At 38.8% G+C, this 13,126-nt stretch overlaps 1 protein-coding gene across 1 annotated transcript in view; it reads left to right on the top strand.

Annotated features, from left to right (window-relative positions):
• PIK3C2A (phosphatidylinositol-4-phosphate 3-kinase catalytic subunit type 2 alpha) overlaps nucleotides 1-13,126 on the top strand; it is a 123,183-nt gene that overhangs the window by 30,447 nt on the left and 79,610 nt on the right. The window contains 1 exon segment of the mRNA XM_017525800.2: nucleotides 5,797-6,928. Coding sequence (XP_017381289.1) covers nucleotides 5,867-6,928 — 1,062 coding nt within the window. The 5' untranslated portion in view covers nucleotides 5,797-5,866.

Here is a 13,126-nt window from a genome sequence, read left to right as displayed (position 1 = left end):
AAAAAAAAAAAAAGTACAAAATTAGCCAGGCATGGTGGCAGGCACCTGTAATCCTAGCTACTCAGGAGGCTGAGGCAGGAGTATCGCTTGAATCAGGAGGAGGAGGTTGCAGTGAGCAGAGATCGTGTCATTGCACTCCAGACTGGGCAACAGAGTGAGACTCCATCTCTAAATAAATAAATAAGTAAATAAAGTTATAATGCAAATATTCTAAAAAACAAAAACATCTAAAATCCCAAACCCTTTAGATCCCAAGCATTGTGGATAAGGAATGCTCAACCTCTACTTAAGTATACTATAAAATGTACATGCTTCGTAAAAATTCATATGTGAAACAAAACTTCAAATTACTCTGTCCCCCCCAAAAAAAATCAGTTCCATGGAGGTACTATAATTTATTTTCCTTTAAGGTTTATTTTCATTTTGGAGGACAGATATCTGTATTATTCAACTCAAATAATTATTTTTTCATTTTCTTAGTTGTCTTGAAATTTTAAGATCAGGAAACATTTAGATGAGTAGCAGCACCAGCTTGCTTTTTTTCTGTTTTCTGGGATTTAAATTTAAATTGTAAATGAATGTCTAACACAGAAGAAGCCAAGAACTTTTAAATTAATTCTTCTGTTTTGGAATATGCAAATGGTGTCCAAACGTTTAACTGAATAGTTTAATTGCCCTCTTTTGAAGAATTTTAAAGTAGGTACAGCCTTGTGATCTTCACTGGGTTACTTCATGTTAGGAAAATTTTGGCAGATGATATGCAGTCCTCATTCAAATACTAGTTGTATTGTCTTTCTCAGATTGAATTAGGGGAACATTAGCATTGAAGTCTTCATTTTGAATGATCATGTAGGAAATTATTTCCTGCTAAATGTTTGTCATCAAATGAAGTTTTATTTTAAAAAATTAATGGAGCATGTCAATGCAGCAGCCCCAGAAAAATTGCTAAAGCACAGGGTTACTTTTGGATAATCTGTTAAGTCCTTTTATTGCCATTTGAGTATGCATGCATGATAACCTCTTGGAAAACTAAAATTGGTAACTTAGCTGCTTGCAGTCAGCTCACTTTTACTACTTAGAGTTGAATTTACTTCAGCATATACTACTTTGGGTGTTGGTATTAGAAATAGAGCAAGGGAATAAATTGGTGATGTGAGAAAAACCCATACTCACTATTAAAATGTATTTCAAATGACTCATTTTATATCTTTGTCAGTAAATGAGATTTACCAATCATCTGAAATATTTAGAACAAGTGTATTCTCCAGTGAATAAACTATTGCAAACTCATTTAAAGAATCTAGATCGTTCTTTCAGAATAATGTGTGTTGTTTATTACCAAATATGACAGCAAGGAGAATACTTAAATAACAAATTGGTATTGTGGAAGATGAATTCTATCTAAGTAGCCTTTCTTTTTGTAAAATGTTATTATTTTTATTTTTTCAGGCAGAGTTTCACTCTTGTTGCCCAGGCTGGAGTCCGGTGGCCACCTTGCCTCATTGCAACCTCTGCCTCCTGTGTTCAAGTGATTCTCCTGCCTCAGCCTCCTGAGTAGCTGGGATTACCAGCGAGTACCACCACACCCAGCTAATTTTTGTATTTTTAGTCGAGATGGGGTTTCACCATGTTGGCCAGGCTGGTCTCAAACTCCTGACCTCAGGTGATCTGCCTGCCTTGGCCTCCCGAAGTGCTGGGATTACAGGCATGAGCCACTATGCCTGGCTGTTATTTTGTTTTAATACATCTGATTTTGTGAAAAACAGGCAGTATACTATGGTGTTCCAAAACAAGTGATTATACTTGACTTATTTTTCCTACCATATATCCATACTCTTGTGCCATTGGAAATGCCTTAAGAATGTCCAATAGCCTTCACTCCCTGTTGTTAAAACATATGTTTAGCCAGATGCAGTGGCTCACGCCTGTAATTCCAGCACTTTGGGAGACTGAGGTGTGCGGATCACTTGAGGTCAGGAGTTCAAGACCAGCCTGGCCAACATGACAAAACCCTATTAGTCTCTACTAAACCTTTTAGTCTCTACTAAAATTACAAAAATTTACCGGGTGTGGTGGTGTGCCGTGGTAGCCCGAGCTACTCAGGAGGCTGAGGTAGGAGAATTGCTTGAATCCAGGAGGCGGAGGTTGCAGTGAGCCAAGAGGGTGACACTGCACTCGAGTCTGAACAACAGAATGAGATCCTGTCTAAAACAAACAAACAAAAAAAAACCCACACGTTCAGTAAATTAAGTTTCTTATTCATTAAGCAATGTACTTTTAAATGTTGTAGGGAACTATAAAAATGAACAAAGTTGGCCTTTGCACTTAAGCTTATTTTAGGTAGTTGTGTAGACACACAGGTTCACAGGTTCTTTGTGAATCAGGACATTTTTTCTTATGGCAGAAACTCATTTTAAACTGGCTTAAGCTAAAAGGGAGACTTACTGGCTTACATAAATGAAAGGCTGGCCTTGGGCATGGTTGGATCCAGATGCTTAATGTAATATTAGCCAGAATCAGTCCTTCTTCGTTTTACCTTAGCTCTGTTTTCTTCTGGATTGGACACATTCTTAGGCAGTATCTCCTCAAGTAGTGACAAAGATGGCCACAGCAAGGCCAGGCTTATATCTGAGTTTAGTAAGCTCAAATAAAAACTTTCTTTCCAAATAGTTTCAGCGAAAGTCCAGGAGTTTAATCTGATGGGCCAGATTTGGATCCTCCGGAGTGGATGGGGATAGAGGACAAGGGCAGAGATGGCCAGTTCTATTTTAACTGTGTGGGATAAAGGGCTATCAGTCTCCAAAACTGAAGCTGTACATTTTACAACCAGAAGCAAAGATGTTGAATAGGCAAAAACAGCAAAAGGTCTATGGAGGAAGAGAGAGCTGTGATAAAAATGTTTTGGTTGATCTAAAAAGTTGAATTCTGATAAGAGCTGCTTAGGGAAAGCTAAAGAGAGAGGGCAGTATTTGAACTGGCCCTGAAGGACAAGTAGAGTTTTTCCAAGGCAGAATGTGTAAAGAAAAGATTTTCTAGGTCACTCTTTGGAGAAGTTTGGCAGTGAAAAAAGAAAATTAAAATGGAAGCTACTGGAATCTAAACAGGAATGTTTGTATTTCCCTGCCCCCCTTCAGTATGGAGAAACCATAAGTATTTTTGTGGCATAGGATCCTAAGCAAGTAAATAAATTAACAATGTAAAGGAGGTAATCATTGATAATGAAGTGGAGGGGAATTCAGTGGGGTTAAGGATATACTTGGAGGAGGTCGCCTTAGAAAGGAAAAGAAAACCGTTCATTGTTGGAGCATAAGTGAAGGAATGTGGTGGTGGTGGTGGTGGTGGCGGCAGCAGTGGCGGAGGTGGTGGTGGCGGTGGTGGTGGCGGTGGTAGTGGCGGCGGCGGTGGCGGAGGTGGTGGTAGTGGTAGTGGTGGTGGCGGTGGTGGCGGTGGCGGCGGCAGCAGTGGTGGAGGTGGTAGTAGCAGTGGTGGTGGTGCTAGAAGTTGAAACAAATTTGCTAAATAATAAAGTGACTTGCATTTTATTTTCTCAAAGTAATAAGAAAAAGTTTATCTGTTTTCTATTGTTATGTAGCAGACCATTCCAAAATGATTCTGTGGGTTAGCAATTTGGCTTTAGCTCAGCTGGGTGGTTTCTTCTGCTGGTCTCACCTTTGGGAACTCATGTAGTTGTGGTCATCACAACTGTGTGTGAATGGATGGTCTAAGATAAGATGGTGGCATCACTTACATATTTGGTGGTTGGTGCTGGCTGTTAGCTGGCCTCTATTATCCTCAGTGAGCATTCACATGGTAGTGGCTGCATTTCAAAAGACAAAGAGCTGAAGTAGTAAAGCCTCTTAGGACCAAGATTTGGAACTCGTATTCCCTTAGTGTTACTTCTTTCCATTTTATTGGTAAAAGCCAAGTCACAAGGCCCGCTCAGCTCTAGAGAGTAAAGAAATAGATCCCTCCTCTTTATGGGAGGAGCAACAAAATCACATCCCATGGGGTGAGAGTACTGTGTTGAAATGGGAGGAGAGCCAGGCACAGTGGATCATGCCTGTAATCCTAGCAGAGGCTGGAGGCTTGCTTGAGGCCAGGAGTTCAAGAGCAGCCTGAGTAATATAGTGAGACCCCCATCTCTAAACAATAACAACAAAAGTAAGTGGTAGACATTAGGTCTTTCCTCTAAGTTTTTCGTACATATTTAGCAGTAGTTCAATATTTACAGCTTTTTCTTTTGATATAAAGTTTATATACAGTGAAGTGTACATATGTTAAGTATACATTGTGCCCATGATTTGTAGTCTATCACAGAAGAGAAAATAGTTGTATGAAGGAATTGCAAAATAATACTCCAAGGACATTCTTTGAATTCCTCTTTCTTCGTGTCCTACCCACTAATTTTGTTGTTGTTTAGTATTACCTCAACACTTAGGATTTTCATTTGTATTATATTAATTTGAGTTCATTTTGAGTTTTTCTCTACCTCCTTGCATCACACATATATTGAGCGTATACTGTAGGTAAGCATTGTGTTTGCTAGAAAGAAAGACCATAGAATGTAAACAGGAGCTTGCTTTCTTTATAGGTATTTAAATTAGATATATCGCAAACCATATTAGATTAATAATATGTACCACTTATTTAGTACTTATGCTCAAGGCCAATAAAAGCACTTTTACATGTATTATTTCATTTAGTCTGTATACTAATTTAGATTGATACTTTTTCATTTAAAAAATTAGGAAACTAAGACATACAGAAAAGTTTTCATTTGCCCAAGGTCATATACCTTCTTAAACTAAGGTGATGTGACTCCAGGGAAGGGACCCATATTTAACCCTTGCATCATATTGATTAGAAGCAGGAAACATGCCCTGTGATACAGAGTAGCTAAGCAACCTTTCAGTTGGTTATATTGCTTCACAGGGTAATCTTGGTCTGAATTAAGTGTCTTAAATAGAGGAGTATAAATTTTTATAAGCTAATCTATGAGAAAGTTTAAAAATTATCTTCTTGTCTTTTCATGAATATAAATATTTAAGGATTTTGAAAAGGAGAAACTTTGGTATTATAACTATTGATTTAATTGCAGATAATCAGAATAGAATTGTAACTAAAACTATGACCAATTCTGCTATAATTTAATCTTTGATTGGAAGATTACCTCAGAACTTCTAATAGTATTATCACTCTAGTCCTATTACTTAAATCCGTGTTACATTATATATTTTTAATATTTCTGGAGGATTATAAAATTTTAATCAGTTTTGCACATAAGTATTTTGATAAAATAATAGTTTCCTATTTTATTGACTTAGGTATTGGATGTTTTTATTGCTAATTGACTTTTGAGCAATTTAACAAATAGCGAAAGTTCAAAAACCATTTTGACTTTCTATTTTTGCATAATGGCAAACCCTGTCTGAACTCTTTGAAATATGTGACTAGCATTTAAGTCATTTCATGTTAAGAATTCTCCCAGAAGTACCACTGGTTAATATGGTAGCCATTGTGGCTGCTAAAATGAAAGCGTCTAAATTTCATTTACTATGCCAGCTTTCCAGTTAGATCAGGAAACGGGGTAAAGTAATGTATATCGGAACATCTTCTGTAACCCAATACTGTATGAGGTGTTGTGTTCCTTCACCAAGATTTCATCCAACTGTTTTATTTTGTTTATTTTATTGTATATTTTTCTAAGTGGCTTTAAGACTTAAGTCATATGGGGTAAGTTGCAAACAAAATATGTTTAGAAATCTAATTGAGTGTTATGTTTATTTTTATGTATAGGTCTTGCTATTTTGGAAGCTACAAGAAAAGAATAGATTGGGGAAAAAAAGGTTTGGTCTTTTTAGAGGACATGGCTCAGATATCCAGCAACAGCGGAGTTAAACAATGTCCATCTTCACATCTGGAACCAACAAGAGCAAAAGATGTGGACAAAGAAGAAGCATTACAGATGGAAGCAGAGGCTTTAGCAAAACTGCAAAAGGATAGACAAGTTACTGACAATCAGAGAGGCTTTGAGTTGTCAAGTAGCACCAGACAAAAAGCACAGGTTTATAACAAACAGGATTATGATCTCATGGTGTTTCCCGAATCAGATTCCCAAAAAAGAGCATTAGATATTGATGTAGAAAAGCTCACTCAAGCTGAACTTGAGAAACTATTGCTGGATGACAGTTTCGAGACTAGAAAAACACCTGTATTGCCAGTTACTCCTGTTCTGAGCCCTTTTTCAGCACAGCTGTACTTTAGACCTACTGTTCAGAGAGGACAGTGGCCACCTGGATTATCTGGGCCTTCCACTTACGCTTTACCTTCTATTTATCCTTCTACTTACAGTAAACAGGCTGCATTCCAGAATGGCTTCAATCCAAGAATGCCCACTTTTCCATCTACAGAACCTATATATTTAAGTCTTCCGGGACAATCTCCATATTTCCCATATCCTTTAACACCTGCCACACCCTTTCATCCACAAGGAAGCTTACCTATCTGTCGTCCAGTAGTCAGTCCTGACATGGCAAAACTATTTGACAAAATAGCTAGTACATCAGAATTTTTAAAAAATGGGAAAGCAAGGACTGATTTGGAGATAACAGATTCAAAAGTCAGCAATCTACAGGTATCTCCAAAGTCTGAGGATATCAGTAAATTTGACTGGTTAGACTTGGATCCTCTAAGTAAGCCTAAAGTGGATAATGTGGAGATATTAGACCATGAAGAAGAGAAAAATGTTTCAAGCTTGCTCGAAAAGGATCCTTGGGATGCTGTTCTTCTTGAAGAGAGATTGCCAGCAAATTGTCATCTTGAAAGAAAGGTGAATGGAAAATCCCTTTCTGTGGCAACTGTAACAAGAAGCCAGTCTTTAAATATTCGAACAACTCAGTTTGCAAAAGTCCAGGGCCATATATCTCAGGTATAGTCTTTTCTTACTAACTTCTCAAACTTAGTATAACACAGAGTTCATGTTTGTGTGTGTAATTTGTTAAGAAAAAGGAATATTTTTTATTTTTCATTTTGTTTTTCTTTGCTCTCAAGTGTGCTTTAATTCTTTGCTTGTGTGGCAAAGGATTAAATGTGATTAGGCCAATTGAAATATTGCTTATTATTAATATTTTTCTAGGATTGTAAATAAAAAGCCTCTAATGAATGATCTGGCTGTCACTGAGAGGCATTTAAGATATTTTAAATTTGTCTCTCCATGTCTCCTCATTACATATGAACCCTTCTTTCTCTTCCTTATTCCTTTCATTTTTTTCAACAGAAGTAAAGAATTTTGGTTTTTAGCCCCATTATAGAAATTCTCACACATTTTGTTTTGTTGTTTTTAACCATAAATCAATGAAGGAAAAAATAACCTCAGAGAAAGAAGAGCAATTTAAAGGACTCTCACTTTAAACGCTTGTATTGATAAAAGTGAAGAATGAAATAGTACCATTGCAGATTTGTGTTTAGCTCTTATATCTGTGTATCCTGGGAATGTTTAAGCCTCATTCTTACTTTAGTGTGAATTATATAATTCCGCTAATTAGGTCAGTACCAAACTACTATTTTTGTCATTGGGAGTTAACTAGCATTTAGATGGGGAAGGAGGAACAGATTTTGTATGATTTGAATAGGTTTATGTTGATTTGTTGAGTTTAAAAAACCATTTTAGATGCCTGGGAGGAAGAAAAATAGGTGTTTAGGTTTAGACAGCTCATGCTTATAATCCCAGCTCTTTGGGAGACTAAGGGAGGATCACTTGAGCCCAGGAGTTTGAGACCAGCCTGGCAACATAATGAGATCCTGTCTCTACCACAATTACAAAAAAATTAGCCAGGTATGATGGCATACTCCTGTGGTCCCAGATAGTTGGGACACTGAGGTGGGAGGATCATGTGAGACCAGGAGGTTGAGACTTCAGTGAGTCATGATTGCACCACTGTACTGCAGCCTGGGTGACAGAGCAAGACCCTGTCTCCAAAAAAAGGGCGGTGGAGGGAAGGCACTGGTCCCCCTGATCTTCCCATCCTACAGGGCCTGGGTCACTGCTGGATTCATGTTTGGGTCAATTTCGAATAGGGCGATAACTCTCCAACTGTGAGTCTCCATTTTATTCATCAGAGAAATGAATTCTGTGTTTAGTGCCTAGAGTCAGAATGGATTTGAGATGTCAGCTATTTATAGTTGTTTGGGAAGGGCAACTCCCTAGAACCTGGAGACCGACTGGGGCTATGAAAAGTTGCAGTCTTGCTATCAAAGAAAAGGAAGCCTCTTATTCTGTAGGGAGCTGAGCTGAGTCTCAACCCTTGCACTGGTAGAAAGCAGAGCCTGACAATGAATGCATTGTAGTTACAATAAATAGATTGTCTTGAAGTTAATACAGATGTTTGTAAATTACCTTGATTAATTTAATTATGTCTTAAATTCTGAACTTCCCATTGTTGAAAAGTCATTTACCTACTGAGAGAAATAGATTATCCCAGCTGAGCTGACATTACCATTCTAGATATAATGTAGTCATTATCTTAAGCAGGTTGAGGTTTCTGGGTAGGTAGGTTATTTACTGTCCAAAGCTCCAAGACTGGGATTCGGAACCCAAGAACTTACATGATTTTTATTTATGTTGTACATATTCAAACCAAATTATTTATTTATTATTATTTTTTTACCACCATGGCTAAAGCCAAAGACGACTTCTACATTTTCCTTTTAATCACTGAGACAGCTCACAAGAATCCTCTGAGGCTAAAGTGTGACCCATCCCTGTTTTACAGTTGAGGAAGCTGAGTTGTAAAGAAGTTAAAAGAAATTATTGGCTGGGTGCAGTGGCTCACGCCTGTAATCCTAACACTTTGGGAGGCCAAAGCGGGCAGATCACAAGGTCAGGAGTTTGAGACCAGCCTGACCAACATGGTGAAACGCCGTCTCTACTAAAAATACAAAAATTAGCCGGGTATGGTGGTGGTCACCTGTAATCCCAGCTACTCAGGAGGCTGAGGCAGGAGAATGGCTTGAATTCAGAAGACGGAGGTTGTGGTTAGCCGAGATTGTGCCATTGCACTCCAGCCTGGGCAACAAGAGCAAAACTCCATCAAAAAAAAAAAAAAAAAAAGGAATTATTGTTAATATTTTGGTATAATAATGGTATTGCAGTTAATTAAATAATGAGTCTTATATTTAGAGATTATACTGTAGCATTTACAAATGAAATGTAATAAAATCAAGTGAGGTATTGGGGTTTGGAGGGCTTATAGATGAAACAAGATTGGCTCTATGTTGATAATTGTTGAAGCCAATGATGGATACCCGGGTGTTTATTCTATTATTCTACTTTGTGTATATTTGAAAATTTCCATAACAAGTTGGAGGTCAAAGAGAGGGCCACGGAACTGTTTGTAAGAAGCAAAGTTCTGACATTCAAACCCATCTGACTCTAAAAGCCCTCCCTTTTTTTTTTTGAGACAGAGTTTCGTTCTTTTTGCCCAGGCTGGAGGGCAATGGTGTGATCTCAGCTCACCGCAACCTCCGTCTCCCATGTTCAAGTGATTCTTCTGCCTTAGCCTCCTGAGTAGCTGGGATTACAGGCATGCACCACCACACCCAGCTAATTTTGTGTTTTTACTAGAGATGGGGTTTCTCCATGTTCGTCAAGCTGGTCTTGAACTCCCGACCTCAGGTGATCTGCCCGCCTCGGCCTCTCAAAGTGCCAGAAATAGGGCATGAGCCACTGAGCCCAGCCAGCCCTTCAGTGATACAACATGTTATTTCGGAAGGAGTAAGTTCTCTGTCATAAGAGATATTCAAATATTGTTCAAATGGCTTCCCAAATTTAGTTATATGTCACAGTATCCTATGGAGTTTAGGCCTACTCGGTCCTGATTTGGGGGAAGGGGTGCCAAAAGACAGTATGAAATTTTTAGGGGAAGATACCTGTTTTTTCAAAACTTTAAGTGATTCTGATGCAGCAAATGTGTTACTACCTTAGACCCACATTTGGGACCTCTTGACTAGATAACGTTAAAGTTTCTTCATACTTTAGGAGCCTATAAAGTTGGGGAAATGACAAGACAAATAGCAAAGTTATAAAAACAGAGTATCCTGGGAACAGTTTCTTTTCAGCTCAAAACCCAAAGCATAGGTTGCTAATGCTTTCATTGCAAAACTCAACTTCCTGCCCCTGCTTGACCTTTTTAGTTTAGACTGGTCACTTCTAGTTCAACACATGTGTTCTCCACCCTTTCCTTTGGTGGGGCAGAGATGTGATACCCATGTAAGTCTCCGTACATATATCTTTTCCTGCTTATCTAAAATATTTGTCACAGTACCATCTTGATATTTTCCTTATTTGGGGTGCTTTAAGAAAGTATCTTGGAGGAATAATGAGGATGGGTACTTTCCTAAAGATAGAAAGAAGTTCACCTAGCAAGATCTGGGTAATCAGTCATGTGGTGGTTACAGAGAGCTGCTAGTCGCTCAGACTCTAGAAATTAATTAACTAGGCTGCCAGACAGGATTAGTTTTAGCAGAAACATGTTCCCAGATCTTAAAGTATAGGGGAAGAATTAAAGTAATAAGCAAATAGATCATGAGAGATATGAGTTAGAGACTGGGTAATCAATAATATGACTTGATCAGCTGATCAATCAGAGATTGGAGCTAGATTACTACAGTGTAGCATGTCAATAGCTTTACTGATAGCATGCTGTCTGAATTATCTGAATTGACGTGGCTTAGGCTGCTTGCCAGTCTTAGAGGAATTTAACTGCAGCATGACTGAGGAAGTGTTCATCATTCCATTATACTCTAATCAAATCCCATCTAATAATTTTGTCTGAGTGTATCCTAAGAGGGGCCACCAGTAAGGAAACTGAAGTATGTCTATTTTGAGACAGGGTCTCACACTGTTTAACCCAGGTTGGAGTGCAGCAGTGTGATCGCAGCTCACTGTAGCCTCTACCTCCCAGGCTCAAATGACTCTTCTAATTCAGCCTTCTGAGTAGCTGGGACTGACTGCAGGTGCACTCCACCACACCCAGCTAATTTTTTTTAAGTTTTTGTAAAGATGAGGTCTCCCCTATGGTGTGAACCATTGTGCCTAGCCTAGAGTATGTCTTGAAAAGAGAAGACTATAGTTTTCAGGCCTATAACTTATGCCATTTAAGGAACTGTTGGAGGTATTCTTTTTTTTTTTTTTCCTGAGACCAAGTTTTGCTCTTGTCCCCCAGGCTGGAGTGCAATGGCGTGATCTTGGCTCACTGCAACCTCTGCCTCCCAGGTTCAGGCAATTCTCCTGCCTCAGCCTCCTGAGTAGCTGGGATTACAGCCTGTCACCTCGCCTGGCTAATTTTTGTATTTTTAATAGAGACAGGGTTTCACCATGTTGGCCAGGCTGGTCTCGAACCTCTGCCCTCAGGCCATCCACCTGTCTTGGCCTCCCAAAGTGCTGGGATTATAGGCATGAGCCACTATGCCCACCCTGTTTGAGGTATTTTGCCTGAAGAAGAGAGTATTAGTTGGAGTTAAATCGCTGAATCTAAATTTCTTCATCTATGAAATAAAGTTGGCTAGACTAGATCCCTTTCAGAAATAATAGTTAAAATTTGGGAAGTTGTCATTTGAAAGAGGAAATAGACTTTTCTTTCTTTTTTTATTTTTATTTTTGAAGGTTTTGTATTTTGGACATACATTTTCAAACCAATTCGGGAAGTAGAATACCTGAAAGTCACGGTGCTCTTATAAAACAGTATATTAAATATATTAAGTATACTATTTTGTGTTACATTATCTGACAATTTGTGCTAGATTATAATAGACACAACTGGTACTAGGGTGGGTGTGGTGGCTCATGCCTGTAAACCGAGTGCTTTGGGCGGCCAATATGGGAGGACTGCTTGAGGCTCAGAATTCAAGACCAATCTGGGCAATGTAGGAAGACCTGTGTCTATGGGAAAAAAAAATCGCTGTGTGTGGCGATGCATATTGGGACATGCAGCTCTCTAGTTCCAGCTACACAAGAGGCTTTGGTGGGAGGATCTCTTAAGCCCCGAAGTTTGAGGCTTCAGTGAGCTCTGATGATAAGGCCCTTGTACTCCAGCCAGGGCTACAGAATGAGACCATGTCTCTAAAAAATAAAGAGAAATAACTGGTAGTTAGGGCTGAAGGTTAAAATACATTGCATAGAAAAGCTTAAAATTAAACAAGTCCTATTTGTTTGTTTGTTCCCTCTGCCACCCAGGCTGTGGAGTGCAGTGGCACAATCTCGGCACACTGCAACCTTTACCTCCCCGGTTCAAGTGATTCTCCTGGCTCAGCCTCTCGAATAGCTGGGACTACAGGTGTGTGCTACCACGCCTGGCTAATTTTTGTATTTTTAGTAGAGATGAGATTATACTGTGTTGACCAGGCTGGTCTCGAACTCCTGACCTCAAGTGATCCACCCGCCTTGGCCCCCCAAATTGTTAGGATTATAGGCGTGAGCCACCTCGCCTGGCCAGACAAGTCCTATTTGTTTATATATATTTTTTTCTGTGAATGGAGAATTCATTTTAGTAGCTCAATTTTAAAGCCCATTGTCCTAAAAAGTAGAACAAGAACCAACGGGGAAGAAAATTCAGGAGGCAAATTTCATGGTTAAATATCTACAAAGGAACTTATAAAGAGACATTTCATGATGGTTGCTCTCAGGTTGTGTTAAGAGAAGAATGTTAGACAAATTTAACATAGTTTAATTCAGCAAAGAAGAGATCACAAATTGGGTAGCCCCTGAATCAGAATGGGTTCAGGGAGCTCCAGTGCAGCCATGTGGTGGAAAATTTATGGTCAGAAAAGGAAAGTGACATACCGAAAATGGAAATGAAGTACAGAAATAGCTGGATTGGTTATGGCTTGACGTTTGCCTTATTTGAATGTGCTTTGAACAGTTAGCCACCCTTGATTGGCCAAAACTTGGTGATTGGCACAAGAGTAGATTACAGTTTGTTTACACAGCCAGTTAGTATGTTACAGTTCCCTATATGTGCAGAAATAGAAATCATTAGGCTGAACTTAAAATATGTTAGGAGGCAGCTTTAGGCTAAATTTAAGACTTGTAAACACAATTACTTGAGATATTTATTCAGAGGCTTGGTAT

Source organism: Cebus imitator, unplaced genomic scaffold (assembly GCF_001604975.1).
Source record: "Cebus imitator isolate Cc_AM_T3 unplaced genomic scaffold, Cebus_imitator-1.0 Scaffold39, whole genome shotgun sequence".
In the NCBI taxonomy this organism is placed as follows: Eukaryota; Metazoa; Chordata; class Mammalia; order Primates; family Cebidae; genus Cebus; species Cebus imitator.
Note: the sequence above shows the minus strand (reverse complement) of the source record. Positions and strands in the feature narration are given on the sequence as shown.